At 41.6% G+C, this 22,351-nt stretch overlaps 4 protein-coding genes across 5 annotated transcripts; 3 read left to right on the forward strand and 1 right to left on the reverse strand.

Annotated features, from left to right (window-relative positions):
- The first annotated feature begins 1,309 nt into the window (after window positions 1-1,309).
- Window positions 1,310-5,259, forward strand: LOC308412339 (D-serine dehydratase). Its single transcript, XM_080906604.1, has 10 exons — window positions 1,310-1,382; window positions 1,933-2,088; window positions 2,187-2,316; window positions 2,647-2,797; window positions 2,903-3,083; window positions 3,494-3,612; window positions 4,094-4,220; window positions 4,369-4,431; window positions 4,529-4,634; window positions 4,726-5,259. Exons 2-10 carry the CDS (start codon window positions 1,943-1,945, stop codon window positions 4,813-4,815), a joined length of 1,113 nt encoding a protein of 370 aa, XP_080762730.1. The 5' UTR covers window positions 1,310-1,382; window positions 1,933-1,942; the 3' UTR covers window positions 4,816-5,259.
- Window positions 5,260-5,512: 253 nt separating this feature from the next.
- On the forward strand, window positions 5,513-11,380 carry orc2 (origin recognition complex, subunit 2). The gene is made up of 16 exons (XM_080906603.1): window positions 5,513-5,660; window positions 5,913-5,984; window positions 6,077-6,235; window positions 6,805-6,891; window positions 7,014-7,103; window positions 7,195-7,226; window positions 7,322-7,379; window positions 7,472-7,782; window positions 7,873-7,982; window positions 8,065-8,197; window positions 8,287-8,383; window positions 8,458-8,604; window positions 8,682-8,853; window positions 10,769-10,830; window positions 10,905-11,023; window positions 11,112-11,380. The coding sequence occupies exons 2-16, from the start codon at window positions 5,915-5,917 to the stop codon at window positions 11,193-11,195; spliced, it is 1,731 nt and encodes a 576-aa protein (XP_080762729.1). The 5' UTR covers window positions 5,513-5,660; window positions 5,913-5,914; the 3' UTR covers window positions 11,196-11,380.
- On the reverse strand, window positions 11,370-14,591 carry cfap410 (cilia and flagella associated protein 410). 2 transcript variants are annotated; one of them, XM_080906606.1, is made up of 7 exons: window positions 14,359-14,591; window positions 14,208-14,226; window positions 14,069-14,097; window positions 13,730-13,959; window positions 13,397-13,547; window positions 13,201-13,297; window positions 11,370-11,815 (listed from the first exon to the last, which is right to left on the reverse strand). In XM_080906606.1, the coding sequence occupies exons 1-7, from the start codon at window positions 14,433-14,435 to the stop codon at window positions 11,651-11,653; spliced, it is 768 nt and encodes a 255-aa protein (XP_080762732.1). In that variant the 5' UTR covers window positions 14,436-14,591; the 3' UTR covers window positions 11,370-11,650. The 2 variants fall into 2 exon arrangements, with proteins under 2 accessions (XP_080762732.1, XP_080762731.1); XM_080906605.1 differs by having other exon boundaries at window positions 14,069-14,115.
- Window positions 14,592-14,707: 116 nt separating this feature from the next.
- rpl37a (ribosomal protein L37a) lies at window positions 14,708-17,139 on the forward strand. The gene is made up of 4 exons (XM_080906607.1): window positions 14,708-14,864; window positions 15,499-15,627; window positions 15,805-15,887; window positions 16,974-17,139. The coding sequence occupies exons 1-4, from the start codon at window positions 14,862-14,864 to the stop codon at window positions 17,035-17,037; spliced, it is 279 nt and encodes a 92-aa protein (XP_080762733.1). The 5' UTR covers window positions 14,708-14,861; the 3' UTR covers window positions 17,038-17,139.
- The last annotated feature ends 5,212 nt before the right edge of the window (window positions 17,140-22,351 follow it).

A 22,351-nucleotide genomic window follows, 5' to 3' on the forward strand; every position in this document is an offset into this window, starting at 1 on the left:
TCACCGCGCGTGATCACCTGTAATGTTCGTTAATAAGACAGACACGTGACCATTCTGATAGCCGTGTGCCATTTAAATTAGCATAGCTCACCAGCCATCATGGAAATCCGATAACAACGCAGTGGTGGGGGGTGGGGGGGTCGCTTCACATTCTAACTTTAAACAAAGGATTTTAAAGCTATTTGGTGTGGGTTTAAATCACATTTTAAAAAATCTTAACTTTAAAAAACTGATGAATTGATGACTATCTCATACATCAACACTTTGGAAAAGTGGCAAGAGGGAATCTCCCTCTAAGATCATTTCATGCACCTTTATGAGCAACATTTTACACTTCCATCACAGCTAAATGAGCCCTCATTCATTTGATCATATTTGGTTCATTTCCTGGGATTCATCTGTTCCTGGGATAGATGACAGTGTGAAGGAATTCCCAAGCTGGGCGCATGACTCTGGGTAGCTTGCATCAAAAACAAAAAAATGCTTTGATGCAGCCATTAACAGACCTTAGACTCCAAAACACATTGCTTGCATTAACTGAACTTTCAAAACAGAGCTACCTTAAATTACACAATTGAAACATATGTGTATTGTTTGTGTATTTATACACAAACACTCATATATATTCAAATGATTTAAAAAAAAAAGTCCATTTACCTGTTACTACCACACCAAATCTGGTCGTTAGTACTTCCTGTCTTGTGTAGCCACTATGATCCTGGAGCATTTCCATTGTGTTTTGGAGTTTGTAAGTGCTTTGTCTCTAGGGGCCACCGTAAGTATACTTTTATTTATTCACTCCACATAAAATCTAATAAATAAATTATAAAATACAACAAAAAAAAATTACATTTCAACTTTTAACCTTTTAAATGTTCTGCTTTTTCCTTTTAAACAAATTTTCAAGTGAAACAACACAAAACACTGCAAACCACAGCACAATAAAACATAAATTAAAATATGCAAAACAAGAAGAAGATACACATTCTCTGTCATATAGGTCTGGGATGATTTTTGGGAGAGTGTTTTCCTGCTTGGAATCGCAAACATGGGATTCACTGCATGGATAAACTTTCTGAATCCTTTTTCATCCGCAACTGAAAATAGTTGTGGATGATGACTATACCTTTCTAACGTGACGATGTTGTCTCTTGTTGTTGTCCCTGGCTCGCTATCTCTCTATTTCCCTCCTGCTCTGTTCCTGCTACTGTATTATATGCTACTATGCTTCTATATTAGATTTTTTTTTTCTATGATTTATTTTATGATTTGCAAAAGGTTCTCCCTGATTGTACTTTTTTCATTATTTTTGACTCCTCGAGGACACCGTAGTAATGTGATCGGAACTTCCATAGAAAAAACAAATTCGCTGTTTTGAAAAGGTAAGCTGTGGTTTGTGCTGCATTTTTCTGCATTTTTTGTTGTTATTGTTGTTGTTTCCGATGCTTGTTAATGTGCTGGTGGTTCCCTCACTGTTTCACAAACGCTATTATGCAGATTCGAAAGCAGTATGATTTTAATTTATCTATCGTTATGATGCACGATAATATTATCGGAAGGTCTTTATAGTACCAAAAAGAGGAGGAATAAAAAACTGCTTAAAGAGTGAATTGGATCACATACGATTTGATGAGTTGCAGTGCATTTGTAAAGTTAGTGTTTAAGTTTAAGTTAGTGTTGTCAAAGTTCAAAGTGCGCTGCGTTACATAATCAGAGACGTTGCAAAACTACACCCAAGTGTGATGAAGTTTACTTGCTGATTCGTGCATGTATAGCAGATACTTATAAATATAACTATTGAAATATGCTGGTTGAGCCAATCATGCAATAGAATTTAATTGCATGGGAAATATCTGAAGTGCTTTGTGTGTGTGTGTGTGTGTGTGTGTGTGTGTGTGTGTGTGTGCGTGCGTGCGTGCGTGTGCACTCCAGTGCTGCCAGTATGGAGGGAGATCCTCTCTCAGCCCTGTGTACTCCTGCTTTTGTGGTGGACGTGGACAAAGCGAAGAGGAATGCCCAGAGGATGATCGAGCGCTGCCAGAAACTGGGAGTCCAGCTTCGTCCACACATGAAGACCCACAAAACCCTGTATGGATTCATACGCTCATGCATAGACACGCACACAGCACATGCTTACAGACTTGCTGCGTATACAGGATTCTGATGAGGTCTCTGTGTGTGTCTAGTGAGTGTGCTGACATTATGACGGGTGGATCACAGAGGTGCATAGTGGTTTCCACCCTGGCAGAGGCCTGTTTCTATGCTGACCATGGATATGATGACATCCTCTATGCCTACTCTATTCCCTTTGATAAGGTTCTCTCAGCTCACACTTTAAATGTGTCCTTGTTTTATATTCTGTGAAATCATAAAAGCTGTAAAACATTAGAAATGGAAAAAATAGATTATTAATAACTGAGCCTGCTGAAAATGTATGAATCATATTTAGTAATATTATCACTAGAAACAATACATATATGTAAATATATGATACATGTATATCGCCATAGCACTTGCATGTAAAATAGCTCCAGTTCTATGCCATTACTTTGACATAATTTCTCATCACTTTTATATTTGTTAGTTTTTAATGTCCCAGCTGTGCTCTCTGTGCCATTTTTAATGTATGTCTCTGTGTGTCTTTAGGTAGAGCGTTGTGCAGCCCTGTCAGAGAGACTGGATCTCTTCCAGATTTTATTGGACCATCCTGATGCTTTGGAGCAGCTCCGAAAAAGACCCCTGAAAGATGGCCGGCAGTGGCACGCCTGGCTCAAACTCGACTGTGGCAATGGGAGAGGTAAACGTGCAGGGAAACCACGATAGATTTAATCATAAGTGCCTGAGCTACACTTCACTTCTCTGTTAACACGAGGATTGATCATGTGTCGGCTCTTTGTCATAGCTGGCGTCCTGCACTCGGAGCCAGGAGCGCTCAAACTGGCTGAAGCCATCGCTAAGACGGAGGGTGTGGAACTTACAGGAGTGTACGCCCACTGTGGGAATACCTATTACTGCACAGGAGTTGAGCAAATACAGGCTGTTGCCCAGGAAACCACCAAACTGACTCTGCAGTTCATGGAAAAGTAAGCTGAAAGCTTAAAAAAAATACACTGACTCATTAAAGCTGCTCTAATCAATAATTTTATCTCACTGGCTATTTAAGAACGCACACGACATAACAGCTGTTGCTCATACTCTTGAAAATTAGTTTTTATAAGCTGTTTTAACATCTTTGTTTTGGTTTCACAGCCCACAGGTTTCTTGTATTGAGTCATGCAGCTTTGTTTCCAGAAGCAACAAAAAAATCATACATCATATCTAAAAATGATGTATCCCATGTTTTGCACCAGACTGTAAACATGTTTCTGCTCTAAATTTGAGCATTTTCACATGGGTGTGATTGACTCTCTTTTGGAGCCATCTGGGAGAATAATTCTGCATTAACTTTCAACTGGTTTTTTGTTTGTGTGTTTTGGGATTTTTTTTGTGTCAGACTGAGGGCTGTTGGCATCACCTGTAAGTCCAGCATTGGCTCCACCCCTTCCTGTAGCCATCCAGTCAAAGACATGGCGCAGCTGAGCGAGGTCCACCCAGGAAACTACGTCTTCTATGGTGTGTACACATAGACCCACTGTTTCCTAGTTTAAAGGTGACGTGTAAAATCCACTTTTTCGTTATTTGTTGTGTATATTCAATATTCCCAGCGTGACTCAGTAAACATGACAAAGACCACGCCCTTTGACTTCACATCAGATGGGAAGCGTAGAATCAAAAGAGCCCTTTGCCCTATAAAAACAGTCCCCGACAGTACTGTCCTCTTAAGGTCATGACACATAGCTGCCTCGTAGTTTTGTCTACTTGCCCGACATGTTTCTAGTTGACTTCGGGACCCGACAATGTTTAAAGCTACAGGCGCTGAAACGGCCTGTTTGGAGCAGAGGTTTATTAAACAGTCTATAGGTATGGCAGGATAAATGACCTTATTGGTATTTTGAGCTGAGGAATAGTCGGGAGACATGTCACACTTAAAATATATTTTTCAAAAGGGCCTTTAAATTACAATTTCTTTTAAATGCATGTTTGTGGCATGCAGATGTGCAGCAGTCTATGATTGGCTCATGCTGTATGGAGGACGTGGCTGTGAGGGTTCTCACAAGAGTCATTGGTCACTGTCCACACAGGAACCAGCTCCTGATTGACTGTGGATGGGCTGGAATCAGGTGGGTTCAACTTCATTCAATGGGAGCTAATACCTATCCCCTAAGTTCTGTTTTTTGTTTTACTCATCCCTGCTATCATCAGTGTAAGCTCTGTTTTGGAACAACCATGTAACTTAACCTTTCACCTACTCTTGCTTGTCTCTCTCAGTTTGGACGGAGCTGGAAAACTTCCCACTGGATACGCTGTGATCGAGGGGCATCCAAACCTCAAGTAATGCTCTGGGGAAAAAAATCTCAGTCTATTTTAGTATCTTTTTTCTCTTTTACTCTCAGTACCAATGTTAAATGTGACTGCCGTGTCCCTCCAGGTTGTTGTCTATGACCCAGGAGCATGGACGAGTGGAGCCCATCTCAGGACAACTGGACTACAGCAAATACCCCCTGGGCTCTCTGCTCACACTGATTCCCTACCATGTTAGTACTAAATGATTTATAGTACATCTTATTGACACATCAGTTTTATTGTACATTTTCCTGTTGTCAGACAATGTCTTTTTTTCTGCAGTCATGTGCAACAGCAGTGATGCATCCTGTGTACCATGTACACTCCAAGGGTCGTCTGGTAGGGAAGTGGACGCCCACTCGCGGGTGGTGAAGAGCTGGACGATGTCTCCCCCTTCTTGTCTCTTTGGGACAAGTGAGATATATAGAGACTCATTCCAAATAATTTACACATTAGAAACACATACAGCGATTCCTTCTTTGTTAGTGAGATGTGCCATCTTGATGGTAAAACATATAATTAATGAAAATATTCTCACTGTGGGCTTCAGAAGTTTCATACTGTAACAGAAACCATGTTGCACTAATGTTATGTCTTTAAAATTAATTTTTGTGTTCTGCACCTGTTTTTCACTGTCTGCAAGGAGACCTAGCTAGTGATGACTTAATAGAAAGTCATATCACTTGTGCTATCAGCTGTTAATACCAATGCTAATAAATGTTTATGAATGACCCTTTATATACAACTGCAAACTTTTGTGATTTATTTTTTCTATCAAAATAAAGATTTTCTTGGTCCCCTTTAATCTTCTATTTTTCTGTAATCTATGAATAAATAAGTGCCAGCGTTTGAACGGACACGCAAAAAATATCTTGGTGATAAATGTTATTTTTTTTAATATTACAGAAAATACATCATTCGCATTAATAGTAACCTACATTACTTATTGAAAATATAATAATTAATCAGTCGGTAAAAACCCTTCCCCTGTAGGGTTTTAGCCGCACAGACTGAGCTGATGTTCGAAGTGCATTTTGGGAAATGTGGTTTTAGCTGGAAGCAGCGTTCCAGTTGGCCACTGAATGACCTTTCACTTGTCACGTGGTTTAAAAACTTCAGCGGGATGGCGCGGAAACTTGTCCCAGCGGCACACTGCCTTGCTGTCACTGTGTGAAAGTTGTGTTTACATTTTCATGTGGCGGTACTGACGCTGTACAGTAAGTTGTGTCGCTTTAGACGCGTTTCTGTTTTTATTTCCCACTTTTATTTGGACTTTCGGCGTGTGGCCGCTGGTTGAAGCAGGGCTGCTTCTCGCTGTTTGAGAAGAATGGCCGCCCTTCACTGTTCGTGAATAGAAACGCACTGACTGAAAACCTGCGTTAGCATCTACACCTCTGAAAAGCAAGTTATATGTTGTAGTGTTACGAGCAACTAACTAAAGTCGTGCTGGTTGTCGTTGTTATCTTTAGTCATGAGTGTGCTGGAGGTGAAGTTCATCGGGGATGGCGATGTCCTGGAGCACATCGTGGACAAGCAGGAGGGTATAGATGCTCTGCTACTGTAGAAATGTTAGTTTACGAGCACTTCTGTGTCTCTCTGACTCTGCTTTCTGTACTGTGCGTACCTCCATAAGGTGCGCAGAGCATCGCCGGGTCCGTTCAGAAGATGGTAAAGTTTAAGAGCCCGGCTGGACGACGGGGATGCAGAGAGGATGCGGAACATGATGGAGATGAAAATGGAGTCCACGATGAGCAGGATTATGTCCAAGCTTTAGGAACAGATAACGCAGAAGGTGAGTGCTGAGCAGGGGTAATGACTTTCTTCACCGGGAGGTTTGTTTTCTTTGCAGACAGACCGTGATCAGCTGACGATGCTGCTGACTCAGCTCTTTACTGCTCTTTGTAGATTTACCCAAATACGTTTGGAAAAATGCAGACAGACGTTGGCTGATTTTCAGGCAAAGTACAAATGTGGAATTTAGCAAGTGCTGGTTCACCAGCTTAAATTCAACTTAGTGACAGAGACTGCATATAGTTAGCTCAAATCCCTACAAAAGCCTTGTAAAAAATATTCCTGTCACAGAGGTACTTATGATTATGACAGGAGACTTTCTGTACACCTCAGTTTCACTCCATTGCACACATTAAGTGTGTTTGTAAGATGGACTATATCGCTGATATTGACATATTATATGCTTATCAATACTGGCATATAGACATATAATTTTTGGTGGGAAATTTGAACATTCATAATACTGTGAAATTTTAGCTTCGTATAAATGCATGAAAAATATCTGAGGCTTTTTCTTTCTTTCTTTTTTAAATTCATTTTAAAATGACCAGTTTTCTCTTGGATTTACAGAAGATGAAGATGGCTTGTCAAGAGTGGCTGGATCCTCCATCTTTACCTTTCAGAAAGTCAAACGCAGCCACAGCATGGCCCAAACCGGTGAGAGCCTCCATTGTCTTCTCACATAGATCGGAAAACATTTGCATATTATACATCTCCTTCCAGTTCTTTCTTTAGACATCGTATATGCTCATTTTGTGTTGCACACTTTTCATAAACAGCAAGTGAGCTGGCTCGGACTCCTGGAAAAAGCGTGAGCTTCAGCGTGACCCCAAACTTTGAACCCTCAACCCCCAGTCGAACGGGGCGGAGTGAGTACAATAAACGTTCATCATCTTTTCCGTATATTCATCTTTCTGCTCATTTTCTCACAGTTAAGTATTTTCTTTTCTTCTATTTCAGACCTTAGAGGCGAAAGCAGAACACCACAGAAGGTGAGACCATAGAAACCTTTAAACTTCTTAAAGTCCAAAGCCAGCAACCTCTGGTGCCAACTTAAGAATTTTATTTTATTTTTACTTAATGGCAGAGCAAAAAGGTCCAGTTTGTCTCTACAACACCACACAGGCTCAGGAAGAGAATAGCAAGTGAGTCTGACTGGGAATAATTCAATTCATTCTAAGTGAAATTTCACCTTTCCTCTAATCTAAATGTTTTGTTTTGTTTGTTTGTTTTTTAGCTCCAAGCTTGCGGTCAGACAGCGACAGCGAGCTTTCACCCTCTGACTCGGGTGAGGAGGAGGATGAAGATGGGCTGGAGGAAGAGCAGAAAGGAAAGAAAGAGGATAAAGAGAACGTGACCACCCCGAGAACACCCAGTAAAGGTTTATCAGCAGCTCTCTACAAGACTCCTGCCAAGAAGAGCAAGAGCACGCCTGAACCTCAGAACCAGCCCAGTATGGTTGAGGAGTACTTCGAAGCTCACGGCAGCTCGAAAGTGTTGACGTCAGACCGAACTCTGGAGCGTTTAAACACCCCTAAACTTGACAGGGTTTGTTTTTAACTGCATTTTGAAACATTGTAAATGAGCTGCTTTCCTAATAGATTTAGTGTGAATTTATCTTTATTTTTGTTTTTGTAGGAAACGTTGGTCCGACTTCTGGAGGGAAAACAATCCTGCTACTCAAAAGAGATCCAGCAGCTGCACGACAAACACAGAATCCACTTTAGCAAATGGATGTTACAGTTACAGTAAGTGAGGTTGCAACGTAGTTGTGTGCATTCTCTGGTGTTTTAAGAGCAGTACAAAGTGTCTGTGCCGGTCTGTGTGTAGGCTGGGATTCAGCATGCTGGTCTATGGTCTGGGAAGCAAAAAAGCTCTGCTGGAAGACTTCAGGGAGTCTCATCTGTCGCAAGAAATTCACCTTGTGGTTAATGGATTTTTCCCTTCCATTACTCTTAAATCAGTCAGTATACACACACACACACGAAAATATTTTGCATAAATTGCATAATAAAATAAATATCCCTGATCATGAAAATTAAATTCTCACAGATATTAAACGCGCTGACGTGTGAGGTTCTGGATCACCAGGGAACTTTCCGAACCCCCTCGGACCAGATCCAGTTTATCTCCCAGACCTTAAAAGACAGTAAGCCCATCAAGCTCCTGTGCATCCCAAGCATGTGTGGTTGTACCGCATGTTTTACACCGATGTCCTCACAGGCCCAGATCTGCACGTGTACCTGCTCATCCATAATATAGACGGACCCACGCTGCGAGGAGAGAAGACCCAGAGTGCACTGGGGCAGCTGGCATCCCTGCCAAACTTGCACATGGTGGCTTCTTTAGACCACATCAATGCTCCACTGGGTGGGTGTTCATAATAGTCTGCACTGAGGTGGTAATTCTGTTGAAATCTATCCTGAATACATCCTGCTTGTTTTCAGTGTGGGACCAGTTGAAGCAGAGCCAGTTTAACTGGCTGTGGTGGGAATGTGTGACGTTCCAGCAGTACTCGGAGGAGACATCTTATGAAAACTCCCTCCTGGTGCAGCAGACTGGCGCTCTGGCTCTGTCCTCCCTCACACATGTGCTTCGCAGCTTAACGCCCAATGCAAGGTAACTCCAAAGACCTACTGGGTAGTTGTTTTTAATCTTCTGTCTAAATGAACAAGGAGAGAGCCATGGGAGGAGCTTAATGAGGTGCTAATGAGTTATTGAAATACTAGGATCTAAATATGACATCAGATGAGAAATGTTAGCTCGCATATTAGCTTCCTTGTGATTCCTCCCAGTCCACTCCACAAAGTCATCCAATAGTGTTTTGCACTCCTGCCCATCACTAATACAGTGGTGTAAAAAGTGTTTGCCCTCTTCCTAATTTCCTATTTATATGTTTGTCCCACTTAAAGTTTTCAGATCATAAAACAAATTTAAATATTAGACAAAGATAAAACGGGTAAATACAAAATGCACTTTAAAAATCAAGGTTTTCTTTATTAAGGGGAAAAATCCAAACCCACTTAAATAGGACCTTCCTGACAATGTGGAGCAGACTAGAAGATCCTCAAAAGCCAGTCATCACGCCACAATCCAAGGAAATTCAGGAACAAATGAGAAATGAAATAATTCAGATCTCTCAGTCTGGAAGAGGTGGGACCTGTGGGACTCCAGCGAACCACAGTGAGAGCTGTTATCCACAAATGGCAAAAAAACATGGAACAGTGGTGAACCCTCCGAGGAGTGGCCGGCCTACCAAAATTACCCCAAGAGCACCGCATCCAAGAGGTCACAAAAGATCCCAGAACAACATCCAAAGAACTGCAGGCCTCACTTGCCTCAGTTCAGGTCAGTGTTCATGACTCCACCATAAGGAAGAGACTGGGCAAAAATGGGCTGCATGGCAGAGCTCCAAGATGAAAACCTCTGCTGAATAAAAGGAACGTAAAGGCTTGTTTCAGTTTTCCCAGATGATCCCCAAGACTTTTGGAAAAATACTCTGTGGACTGAAAAGACAAAAGTTTAACTTTTTTGGAAGGTGTGTGTTCCATTACATCTGGTGTAAAAGTAACACAACATATCAGAAAAGGAAAATCATAGCAACAGTAAAATATGCATGTGGAAGTGTGATCCTCTGGGGCTGTTTTGCTGCCTCGGGACCTGAAAGACTTGCTGTGGTAAATGGAACCATAAATCCTGCTGTGTACCAAAACATACTGAAGGAGAATGTCCGGCCATCTTTTCATGACCTCAAGCTGAAGAGCACTTGGGATCTGCAGCAGGATAATGATCCAAAACACACTAGCAAGTCCACATCTGAATGGCTTCAGAAAAACAAAATGAAGACTGACCTGAATCCGATACAGATGCTGTGAAATTACCTGGCTGAATTACAACAATTCTGCAAAGATAATTGAACCAAAGCCTCACAGGCTGGGATGAGATGAAGGTGTTTCCTGACATTTCCTGTAGCTTGTCTCTGAGTAGCAGTGGCTGAAACATATTAAAGGCACTTGAGAAATCAAAGAAAGGTTATCTTCACCACGCAGCTGTTATTATCTAGTTGGGAGTAAATATAGATGATTGCAATTATTCATCCACTCCCAGATTTGGTCTGTGTGCAAACTGCAGAAGGTCAACAGGTGTTTTCACCTGTGGTCTTAGATGGGCCCAGATCAGTTTCAAAAAACTGCATGTACAGACTCGACAGTCAAATCTTATTGTGAGAAGTGCTTCAAGACTTGTAGCTTTTCAAAGAGTTTATGAAGCTTTTATTTCAAGAGTGAAAACACAGCAAGTGTTTTTCTACCAGGACACTGAAGCCAAGAAAAATAGTAAGTGTATATACTCATAGGGAATATGGTTGTTTGTTGTTGAGAATGATATTGTTTCTTTTGGACAACCATTGTCTTTGCTGTCACTTTATTCACTCATTTCTGATTTCTGTTCTAAATTCTGTTTGAGTCTGACCTCTCTCATTATGTACAGAGCTGTTGGGGGGGGAAAACTCAACTGCTTGTTTTTCTTTTTGCAGAGGAATCTTTAAACTGCTGGTCAAGTTCCAGCTGGAAAACAAAGATAATCCTTCATACGCAGGTGCGCATTCACATTCGGCTTTTATGTCCCCGTTTTCTAGCGCAGTTTGTAATCACAGTTTGTCCTCTGTGCAGGATTGTCATTCCAGGATTTCTACCAGCGATGTCGAGAGGCATTCTTGGTGAACTCTGACCTCACGCTGAGGACTCAGCTGACAGAGTTCAGAGACCACAAACTGATACGGACACGCAAGGTGGACTTCCACTTTACAATTCCCCAACTCTCATTCATTAAGTGTCTGCAGTACCTGGGGCTTATCACATTTATTTGCTTTGCTTCAGGGAGCAGATGGAGTAGAGTACCTGATTGTTGCTGTGGATGCAAGCACACTGATGGATTTCCTGGAGAACGAAGAGGGTGACTGAGTGGACGAGACTTCAGACTTATGAATCATCTCTTCCCGCAGATGTGCAGCAGCACAGTTACATTGGAATAAGATGTGAGCCCCAGGGTTCTGAACAGTTTAAATTATAGATTAAATGTATTTTTTGCACCTCTGACATTCACGTATACAGCCAACATCTATGTAAATAAAAACATTTAAAGTTAATGCATTGCTGTTTATTTTCTTTACAGAAATAGATTTACATTTAGCAAAACATACAATCTTTTGTTCTTACAAAGCAATAAGGCATGCAGCTATAAAAAGACAGCAGGGGAACTGATGAGTCCACATGTGAAAGCTGGAACTGAAGTAGTGTCATGCCATGCATATTGCAAGCAGATGTTAATGGGACAAAGTGGGCACCTTTTATGAACCTGAGCTTAGTGTTAAATGTGGAAGGATGGGGTTAGCCCTGAGCGCATGCTGTGAAACGTATCAATGTTGGATTTCAGCAGTTTTCTGTGTTTGCTGTGTCTTTGTAAGCCTTTCTGAGTCCAGTGTGTACATCTGAAGTCTGTTCTGTGTGGCGGTGTGTACAACATGAAGCTCCTCTTCATCCAAATCTTTCAGCAGCAGCAAAACGGCATCAAGAGCGTGCGACTGAAAACACAAGTTTTATTGTTAGCTGGCAGATTACAAACCAAACATTCCAGGTTTGAATGAATTTCACAATATAAATAGATCTATTGGCTCTATTATGCTTTTCCACATCATCTGTCCTATATACACACCTGCAGTGCTGGATGCTAATATTAGGCAAGGTCAGTTTCAAGTAATCATCTGCATAGGGCATGCAGTCCTATAACCTTAAAGCTCATCTTCATACTACTCTAAGTGATAGTATTCCACTAACAGGATGGAGTGCCAAGTTATCATCTAATGCTACCAAGCTTGGTTAGCAAACTGGATCCATAAACAGTATGAGTGCACCACAAAGAAACACATAACTGCTAATTAGTGCTATGCAACTATGCACCAGGTCATTATTTCTTAGATAATACCATTAACCTCCTCGGACCTGGCGTCACATTTTGGGTTATTTAGACCAAACTACTCAATTTTGCTCTACAAGGGCCTGATATCCACTTACGAGGACATTATACTGCTACTGTTCTATCAATTTTAAACGTATATTTTTAAATATCCTCATATGTGGCTCTCATTTCACTTAGAAACAAAAAATAAAAATCTGGTAATTTTTTGTTTTTATATTCATCGTGTCCCAATATGCCCAAATATCAAAGAGAAGTTAAAAATGCATGCCGTGGAAGAGTTCAGGTCTTAGGAGGGTAATATGCTCCAAAGGCCAAAAAAAAAAAAAAAAAAGGCACAGTAGTACTGTTATGGCAGTATTGACTAATCTAGTACCCAACAGTAACTCACCCATTTGCATTTGGCCTTAAGTTAGTGGCGTGGACTCGGTTGGTTAGACTTCAACTTTGCTAGTTTGGGACACTAAACTGTACATTTCTATTGTATTGGTCAGTTGTTGCCATAATTGAATAAACTGTCTGAAAAAATGATATGGTCTGCTGTGAAGATATAGCTAGCACAGTAAATTGCACAGTTTCCTTAGTCTGTTACTGAATGCTCATTTTTTGTTATGTGTTTTTGTGAGATACACATGTACAGCTTATAAATGCTGCTGCTAGCATCAGCTGATAATGCCAACCAAATGGTGGAAAAGTCTAGATCGCCATAGAGCTAAAGTGGAGGCTCCAAAATACAGAGTCCCGAAAACAACTGAGGCGGTTACACACATCTTTTATATACTTTCTATGCTTGAACGTTTGATCATGAGGGGTGGCCAATCAAAAGAAAGCTGGCAAGGCAGCTCGTTTCAGACATTCTGTGAACTGAAAGGCGGCACCAAGCTACAGCCCAAGACAGAGGAGCGTTTGTTTGAACTGTGAGTCATACAAAGCTACTTTAGTAGAGTCCAGGCCCACAAAAATTTTAAGGGACACGGTGATGAGAGGAGCTACCTTTTTGATTGTTTTGCTTTCTCTGGTTGATGGAGAGGAAAGGGAAGAGAACTTGTCTCTGGAAAGTGGCTTCATTCCCAGCTCTTCTCTGATTTTGCTAGAAACAAAAGTTAACAGAAATATTTTCTTCTGTTAATTTTACTTCAGTTTTCGCATTTTCTGCAAACTATAAGTTGTTTCAGGCCACAAGACCTACTTTGTCTCCTCCATGTTGTAGTTTAGAGGGTCGTTCTCTGTCTCTGCATCCTGAAGTCCGTTGGTTGTATGCTGGTTCTGGATACTACCTGGGGGTGTTGTGACCTCTTCACCTTCCATGAGAGCCAGTGAAATTTCATCATCTGTCACTACTGTACACAGGAAACATTGAAGAATAGCTACAGTAAGAGTCAGACTTCAATTCAACTTCCTAGATCTGACACTGATTTTCAACCTCAACTTTTTCATGAGGAAGATGAGTGGCTGCTAATAAAGTGCTTAAACAGTCGAGGTAAGCAGACGGTAGTGTGGCCCCAAAACATCACACAGTCACCTTGGTTATCGAGTTTCTGGAGACGAGGGAGGCAGCGAAGCACTGTGAGGCGATACTGGGTGGCATCGGTTCCACAGCAGGGGTTCTCAGCTAGCCAGAGCACTCTGAGACGAGTTAACGGTCTCAGGTGAGAGAGCTCAGAGAGCGAGGGGATCATGTTCCTTCTCAGGTAGAGTTCACTCAGAGACAGACAGCCAGCCAGAGGAGAGAGAGACAAGATGCTGTTGACACTGCAGACAGATGAAAGAGAATCATAGCCTGGTGTTACTGGGTCGTCCCAAATGAGTCTGTGCATTTGTGACTGTGAAATGATTTTATGTGTGTGGCAAAGGGACCTACCTCAGTGTCAGCACTTCAATGTTTGGCATCTGAGCGAAGATAGAAATCTTAGAAGACACATGAATCCATGCAACTTTCATTAAGTATGAACACTAAATTAATTGTCAGAGTAAACATGACATCCAAGTTTGCTACTCACATCAGTCAAGTTGCATCCCCTGCAAAAATAAGATGTAACCTAACGTTACCACAGATAGGAGACAACACAAATGGTACCTGTTCACGTCAATGATCACTATGTAATTAAAAGGGCAACAAAATTACTGGTATGCCAAAATGGATGCACTTACCAGCAGTTCAGTTTTTTCACGCTCTCCAAGTCGGAGGCCTTCGCCTTAGCAAGAACCAGTTTCCGTGTTAGCTTCATAGCAAAACATTTAACTTCCTTTTAAATTAATAATATTTTCAATGGGCTAAATATTCACAAACAACAAAAGCCACATCGTGACAAGCTAATTGACCAAAGACTTCAACTCGCAGCCGCAGGGATGTTGTCGTACGCCACATTAATACGCATGCGCATATCAGCTTAAGCGTCCATGGTAACGGGTTAATATCTTTTATTTATAGTTTTCCGTAGATTACGCTGTTTTATCAAAAATTCTAATTTAGCTATAATACCAGAGCTAAAAAATATATTTATATATATTATCGTAAGCGAACTTTTACGTTTTTGTACAATGTCTGCGTTTTACGAAAACTCAAAGTCCCAGAATGCAGCGTGAACGGACTGAGTAAATCGCGCCTGCGCGTTAAGCAATCCCTCTTTGGACCTACGTCTCCCACTGAAACGATGGTGAGCAGAGCTTGTTCCGACCCTAATCCTTGTCAATCTTACAGTTTCACTGCTATAAATGATATAATCGCTTATTAGGAGGTTTCGTGTTGACCTTTTTTGCCATACCTAGCCTTCATTTATGTCCGTTTTGGGATTGGATCAGCAGTAAAAACGATGTTTTCATTCTCCATTGAGACAGAAATGGCGGCCACCATTGCTAAACTGTGTGAGCTCCAAGTACCGGGCAGGCTAGTGACACTAGCTCCTTAAGTCCCGGTCTTTTGAGCGTCCACAATTAAATAAGTCCGAACTGAAATGTGTAATGCCCCACCAAAAAGTGGTCGTTTGATACAGTTAAACGAGAACTGCTCAGTTGACTTTAGTTAGCATTTTGGCTAACCTGCTGAAAGGAAGCTTATGTTGGCTGGCTAATGGTCACAGCAGCTTCTTCACCCTTGTTGCTCAGATTTTGCAGGATTATAGTCAGAAGTAGTTTTTTTTTTTTCGCTTTCTGGGGCCACCCTGGGCGCTTCTCCCGACACTTCTTCCTGTAGTAGTAACGGCAGAATGCTGAAGCCATTTGCTTGTAGTTTTAAACCACAAAATCCCATGGTTACTGTATTTTCTCACTGTGTGTTCATGTTATCCACAGGCCAAGCGCACCAAGAAGGTGGGGATCGTTGGTAAATATGGCACGCGTTATGGCGCGTCGCTGAGGAAGATGGTGAAGAAAATTGAAATCTCCCAGCATGCTAAGTACACCTGCTCTTTCTGCGGAAAGGTAAGGACAACAGTGGAGACCACCCACATAATGTACAGTAGCAAAGACCTGGTCAGTGTTAGAAATACTTTCTGCAGACTACGCTGCTTACATTACATAATTGTAGTGCTCAAGGATGTGTCCAGATAAGTTGAGTTTCCACTTTTGTGTTCTCACTATGCAAATTTGTATTTACAGACCAAGATGAAGAGGAGGGCTGTTGGAATCTGGCACTGTGGGTCCTGTAGAAAGACAGTGGCTGGAGGTGCCTGGACTTACAAGTAGGTTACTTTCCCTCTTTGGTCTAATTCTGTCATTCGACTGCTGCAGACGCTGAAGTTATGATTAGAAAAGGGGTTCAAAAATTCCCTCAGCTGTTTGTCTTTTTTTTTTTTTTTCTTCTCATCATTAAGTTTTTCTAACTTGGGTGACAGTGTGCCCACGGCGAAAGCAGGATTCTTTGTTTGTTTTCTGCTCACCCTCCACCTGCATTGATTGTGCCCCTCCACACTCAGAACACCTGTGTGATGTGTTAAAGCCTTTAATGGTCATCAGGTGTAAATAATTGTGTCCATCTAAAATAAATAAGCCAGAGTTGACTCAGTGAACATTCATATCACTCACTACATTACTTTGAAAAAAGTATCCAGTCATCTTAGAGACCTAATTAAACTTTGAAATTCAATCTACTCAGCCTGAGTGATCATTTAAAGGGTATGTGTCCAGCTTTGTGCTGTGCACACACTTTTTTACATGCAGTTTGCATTTATATGGTGCATGACAAATGTGATGTAGCTATATAACCAGCTCCCTCTCCGGTGAGCTTCTGATACTCCAGCTCTACGTATCTTGGCCTGCTGCTGGTGATGGTAGGTGTTTTGCTCGACTGTGGCACATGAACCAGTTCTCCACATGGTTTCCTTAGATTCCAGATAGCAGGAGGAAGACTTGTTAACAACTTGAGTCCAAGAATTTTGTGCTTGAGTGCATCAGGCTGTTGGCCAAGGTTTTCTCTAGAGAAGGAGCTTACTAATATCAAGAACTGGCACAGTAGTAACCTGGAGAGAAACCAGCAGGTAGGAAAGGCAGAGGCTGGATAGATAGCAGCAAGTTTAAAAAATAAAAATGAATTACAGCAACACTGCATTCAGTCTAATAAGTAACAAACCAATAACTTAAGTGGAAATGCTTGTTTCTCTGATGCTAAAAGGCTTCAAAGAAAAGTGAATGTTCTTGGTCTTGGCGAGTTCACAAAAACCAAAGTGGTTCTCACTACAGAGCAACGTGTCCGTCCTTCAAAAACATTGAGAATGTTGTGTTTGTAGAAGCTAATAATTGTCTTTGCACCCCCCCAACTTCTCTTGCAGCACAACATCTGCTGTCACAGTCAAGTCCGCTATCAGGAGGCTGAAGGAGTTGAAGGACCAGTAAACCAGCGACCATGATAGCTGGTGGATTTGGGACTTTGTTTTCTATCATTTAACCGAGCTGGACATGTCCTCAACATCCAAAAATAAAACAGTCTGGAGCGGAGTTTGTGTCTTTGTACGTTTGTTTACTGTGCAGCTGTAAAATAGAAAGTGCGAGGGTTGTAACCTGCAAGAAGACTCTTCAGTAGCCCTTCATTGAGGATACTTCGGTGGAGTTCAGGTTATCTCTAAACCCTCTGAAACAGCAGGTCTTTTTGGGTGGGGGGTAAAATGAGAAACCACAGGGGGTCTTTGAGATCTATGGGTAACATTTTGGTTTCAGTGAAGCATCACGTGGGAATATCTCTGCAAAGTTAAAGGAAACATTGATGTGAAATTATAACTAATCTATCTGTAACAGCTGCAAATACATGTGTTACACCCGTACACCTTTGATTACTAGGCAGGATGTCAATTTATCCATCCTTGTACAATTGCTTTAGAATGATATCAGTTAACCTTGTATGTCTTGGTGCTGTGAGAGAAAACATGCAACCTGTGAACTCCACGCAGAAAGAGCCCAGCCAAACTGGTTTAAGCTTTATTGCAACAAGTCAACATTGCTGACTGCTCCATCGCTGTGGGACATGCATTAGGACCATTTTGGTGAGAAAAATGGAAAAAATAGTTTTAATGAATCAAATGGTTAGGTTGAAAATATACACAAATTTGTTGATAAGATGATGAACAGTAAATATAAACCAAAATAATCTAACCTTTTTGGGCTGGAAGGGGAAAAAACTAAAATCTAACACTGATCCAACCTGTTCCATGGAGCTCAGAAACATTTATTTAAATGAATTAAATAGCATTTACACTCACACGAAAACATTTGGTAACCCCTCTCAGCATCATAATAATTCACTCTGTTTTCACCAAAAAAGATGACAGTGGTATGTCTTTTATTTTCTAGGAATATCTGAGTACTGCTGTGTTTTCCAGAAAAAGATTTTTAGTGAAGCAGTATTTACTTGTATGAAATTTAATGTAAAAACCTGCTGTGCAAAGAATTGGGTACACAACAAAATTAGCTTGTTAAGTCTTGAACTTTAAATACAGATGTGTCCAATCATAAGAAAAGGTATTTAACCTTTGGATGCACAACCTACCAATACCTACACTCTTCCACGAGTGGGGTCAAAAATGACCCCAAATAGAAACAATGCATTTTGCTATAAACTCGGTTGTTATTCTTCAAAATCTTTAAAACGAAGAGTTGTAATATTTTCATATTCCAGGTATTCCTCATAAAACATGTTTGTGACATTTTTATTTATTTTTTCATTAATTTTAAGAAATTGCAGTTTTTGTATCACTTTTGTATGCTTGCTCTGCATATACTGCAGAAGCTGGGTCTTCCCTCTGAAAGGCACAAGTTGTTCATCCACTGTAACACAATCACTGAGGATGAAATTCTGCCTGCAGTTAACCAGGAACACGCCCCATATGTAGCAGAAAGCTGCCATGTGGTTTGTTTTCAGTCGGTAGGCTCTGGTCCTCTTGTCATCAATGTGCAAGAGAGGGCAAATATCTTTAAATCTTTGAATTGACATAGTGGCCTTGTAAATGGGTTATGCAGAGGACTCCCAAAAAACACACCGACTGGTACATCCCAGTTCTTCTCACTTCCTGCAAGAATGGTCAATCAAATGAACGCCAGGATGTTTGATTACATCTTTCCACTCTTTTCCCCTGTCTGTGGCTACTCTTTGTGCCTCTATGTTTGTGCATGTCAGCACCTCTTCTATTAAATTATCAGACATGAACATCTTCCATGCATTTACTGGGGAGAAAGTACTAAACCCAGGTGCAAGCCCTGGCCGACTAATTCAGAATATTGTGGCTAGAGCAGTAAGAGGGGCTCATTCTGTTAGACTCAATATCCATTTCCTCCTCAGAAGACTCATCAGAGGACTCCTCTGTATCTGACTGGCCTTGTTCAGTGGGGGGGGGGCAATAGTCTGGGTCCTCTATATCTTAGATGTCAGATTCTGAGTCAGTGCTGATGGGCTCTTCATCCCATCCGTCCTGGATCATTTGTAGGTCAAGGTCCACAGGGATCCTAGCTGGCCTCATAGCAGCCATGTTACTTTAAATATTTAAAAATAAATAAATCAGAAAGAACAAGGTTTGAAATGCACAGGAAATTATAACCAGGGCTGTACATAAATGGTCCTGAGGTGCGCATTTGCTGTCAAAATAAAAGATAGATTCATTTAGGAAGAAAGAGCTTTGGACTGATGAAATAATAGAGTGTTTTGGTCATAACAAAAAGCACTTTACATGGCAGAGGAAACGCCACATTCCAAGAAAAACACCTGCTACCCACTGTCAAATTTGGTGAAGACTTCAACATGTTGTGGGCTGTGGGGCTAGTTCATAGACTGGGGCCCTTGTTGAAGTCCAGGGTCGGATGAAGACCCTGGACTTCAGAGAGAATAACAGAGAAATCCTCAGCAATCCGATGACCCCCTCTGAGCAAGCACGTGACAACAGTGGGAAGGAAGAACTCCCTTTTAACAGGAAGCAACCTCTGGCAGAACCAGGCTCAGGGAGGCGCAGCCATCTGCTGAGACTGATTGTGGAGGTGAGGGGAGGGGGACAGAGACAAAATACACACTGTAGAAGAGAGCAAAAAAATAAAAAAAGGATAATAACAATGCACAGTAGTGAGGTGGGATGTGGATGGGGCAGCTTCCGCAATGGAAGTGAAGGAAAGTGGTATTTGGTCTGCAGTATTTTCAAAGGTTACAGAGATAAAGCAAAAAGCTACCGGAAGAGATCCAGAAGAGGGCGCTGTTGGTGCTACGCTCCCTCGGTTTTCCTCAGCGGGGCCCAGAAACAACACAGGCTTTGGTGTTTGTGGTTTGGTCTCTCAGCGTGACTGTCATTGTTCTCCCCTCCAGTCTACAAAGCATGGATGAAGGAGCACGGAGGCGCCATCGTCAGCATCATCGCCAACAGGTGGAACGGCTTCCCAGACGCGGCGTAAGAACAGTTTCCCTCATTATTCACACACAAATCTGCAAAGTCACACAGTTTAAAAAAAAATTAATTAATTTGCCTGCTGCGTGGTGTGTCTCCTCCTCCCCGACAGCCACACAGGACCCCCTGATGATCCTCTAATCGCCTGAGCCAAGGTGGGAAACTGGGCGTGGGTCCCAATCAGCCAGAGTTTCGGGTGTGTTCATTGTGAAACCTGGCCCCACCTTATCATGCGAATTCCTGAGGTCAGATGGCCCAGGATGTGAGTGGGTGTTAAGGCGTCTGGGAAGGGATCTCAAAACTGGATTATAGATGGCAGAGAGTTGGTGTCGTAAACCCCCGCCTCTGTTCAAAGATGGTCACTCACAGTGGACATAGATGGCTTCTTTCACTCCTCTTTCAAACCATCTGTCCTCTCTGTCCTCTATGTGAACACTGGCATCCTCGAAAGAGTGTCCTTTATCCTTAAGATGCAGATGGACTGCTGAGTCTTGTCCTGTGGAGGTGGCTCTTCTATGTTGTGCCATGCGCTTGTGAAGTGGCTGTTTGGTCTCTCCAATGTAGAGGTCTGGGTATTCCTCGCTGCACTGTACAGCATACACCACATTGTTAAGTTTGTGTTTTGGAGTTTTGTCTTTCGGGTGAACCAGTTTTTGTCTGAGCGTGTTGCTGGGTCTGAAATGCACTGGGATGTCATGCTTGGAGAAAACTCTCCTGAGTTTCTCTGATACACCGGCTACATAGGGGATGACAATGTTGACAATGAACACACCCGAAATTCTGGCTGATTGGGACCCACACCCATTTTCACACCTTGGCTCAGGCGATTAGAGGATCATCAGGGGGTCCTTTTGTCCCTCTGTGGGGGGTTACTCCCACTAGGTTTATATCTGGGACTCTCCACCATTTGACCTTAGAACTGAAGAAGCTTCTCGGATGAGAGGTGAAACGTCTTCAAGTAACTTAAAGAAGTCCAGACGCTTTTCTTTGCAAGCTCCTTTGACTACGATGACCTGGATGACTGAGAACCTTCACAGACATAGCTCTCTAACACAACTGCACTGTAGTCTTCACAGTAGATTTAGTACGAGGAGCTAAATTCTCGTGTTTGTCTCCAGACCACAGTGCATGGCCTGAAGCTCCAGAGGGGGAGAACCTGGATGCTCTGAATGAACTGGTCGACCCAAAAAGCAAACTCTGATTCACTCATGGGACGGGCGAGAGCACAAAATCCCCACGCCAAAAAGCATTGTGGACTCTGAGCCACAAACACTGTTAAGCACACCGTGCTGGCCTGGTTAGAAAGTCTGTATTTGTAGTGTGTGACTGATTATTGAGAATCTGCACATAATTGTATGTAATTAATAGCACTACAAGTGTCCAGAGGTAAAGATTTGTAACATTCCAGCTGCTGAAATGTACATATTGTTTTTCTTTCCAATGCTCTTGTCAGTAAGTCTTTGAACAAAATTTAATAAAACTGTAAAACAGAACAATATCACTTGTATTTTTTATTTGTTTTATTTAACCTCTTCGCGTCTGTTTTGAACTCATTATCTCATAAAAGAGTCTTAAAAAGATGTCTAATTATATATTAAACAGATGGGAAATACTTAATATCATATTTAGCACTTCTTTTGTTACAGCAGTTGACAGGAATATGAAATGACATTAGTACTAATAATGATAATATGTGGAAAGGGATTCTCTGCCTGGCAGATATGTTGTATTATAGAAGGTTACAGCATGTGGTATCAAAGGTTTCCTGCATCTGTTCTTGGTGAATTGTGTAAATTGCACGTGAGAAACCAAAGAATGTGATCCCCATTATTATAAATGGGAGTAAGCTCTCGACAGCATGTAGATGATTACAAACTGTTCTCGCAGTTTTGACCTGTGTGCGTTTTAGTTTCGCTCTTACAGCAGGCGACAGGGAAGGGGCGTTTGAAAATAAATGTTAGAACAAATGCAAACAGAAAAACGCCTCTTGCTGACGTAATGTTTGCCTCCTTGTATGTGTGAAGTTGAGGTTTGATTGACATATTATCCACTAATTGGTCGGTGATTTTAACCAGGCAGGTAATGCAGTGATAATGTTAATTAACTATTTAAAGGTAGTTAATCGCTGTTAACTTTGTCCGAGGAAGTGAAAATCGTCAATGTCAGCATTTTTGTGTTTGTTACAATTACAACATCACAGTAATTCCAGTAAAAAAACTGTCCCTATTCACGCTTCCACTTTTGTCTCACTTTACGGAAGCACAGCTTCATACACTTTGCGGTCAGCATTA

Source organism: Rhamphochromis sp. 'chilingali' (genome assembly GCF_963969265.1).
Source record: "Rhamphochromis sp. 'chilingali' genome assembly, chromosome: 16".
In the NCBI taxonomy this organism is placed as follows: Eukaryota; Metazoa; Chordata; class Actinopteri; order Cichliformes; family Cichlidae; genus Rhamphochromis; species Rhamphochromis sp. 'chilingali'.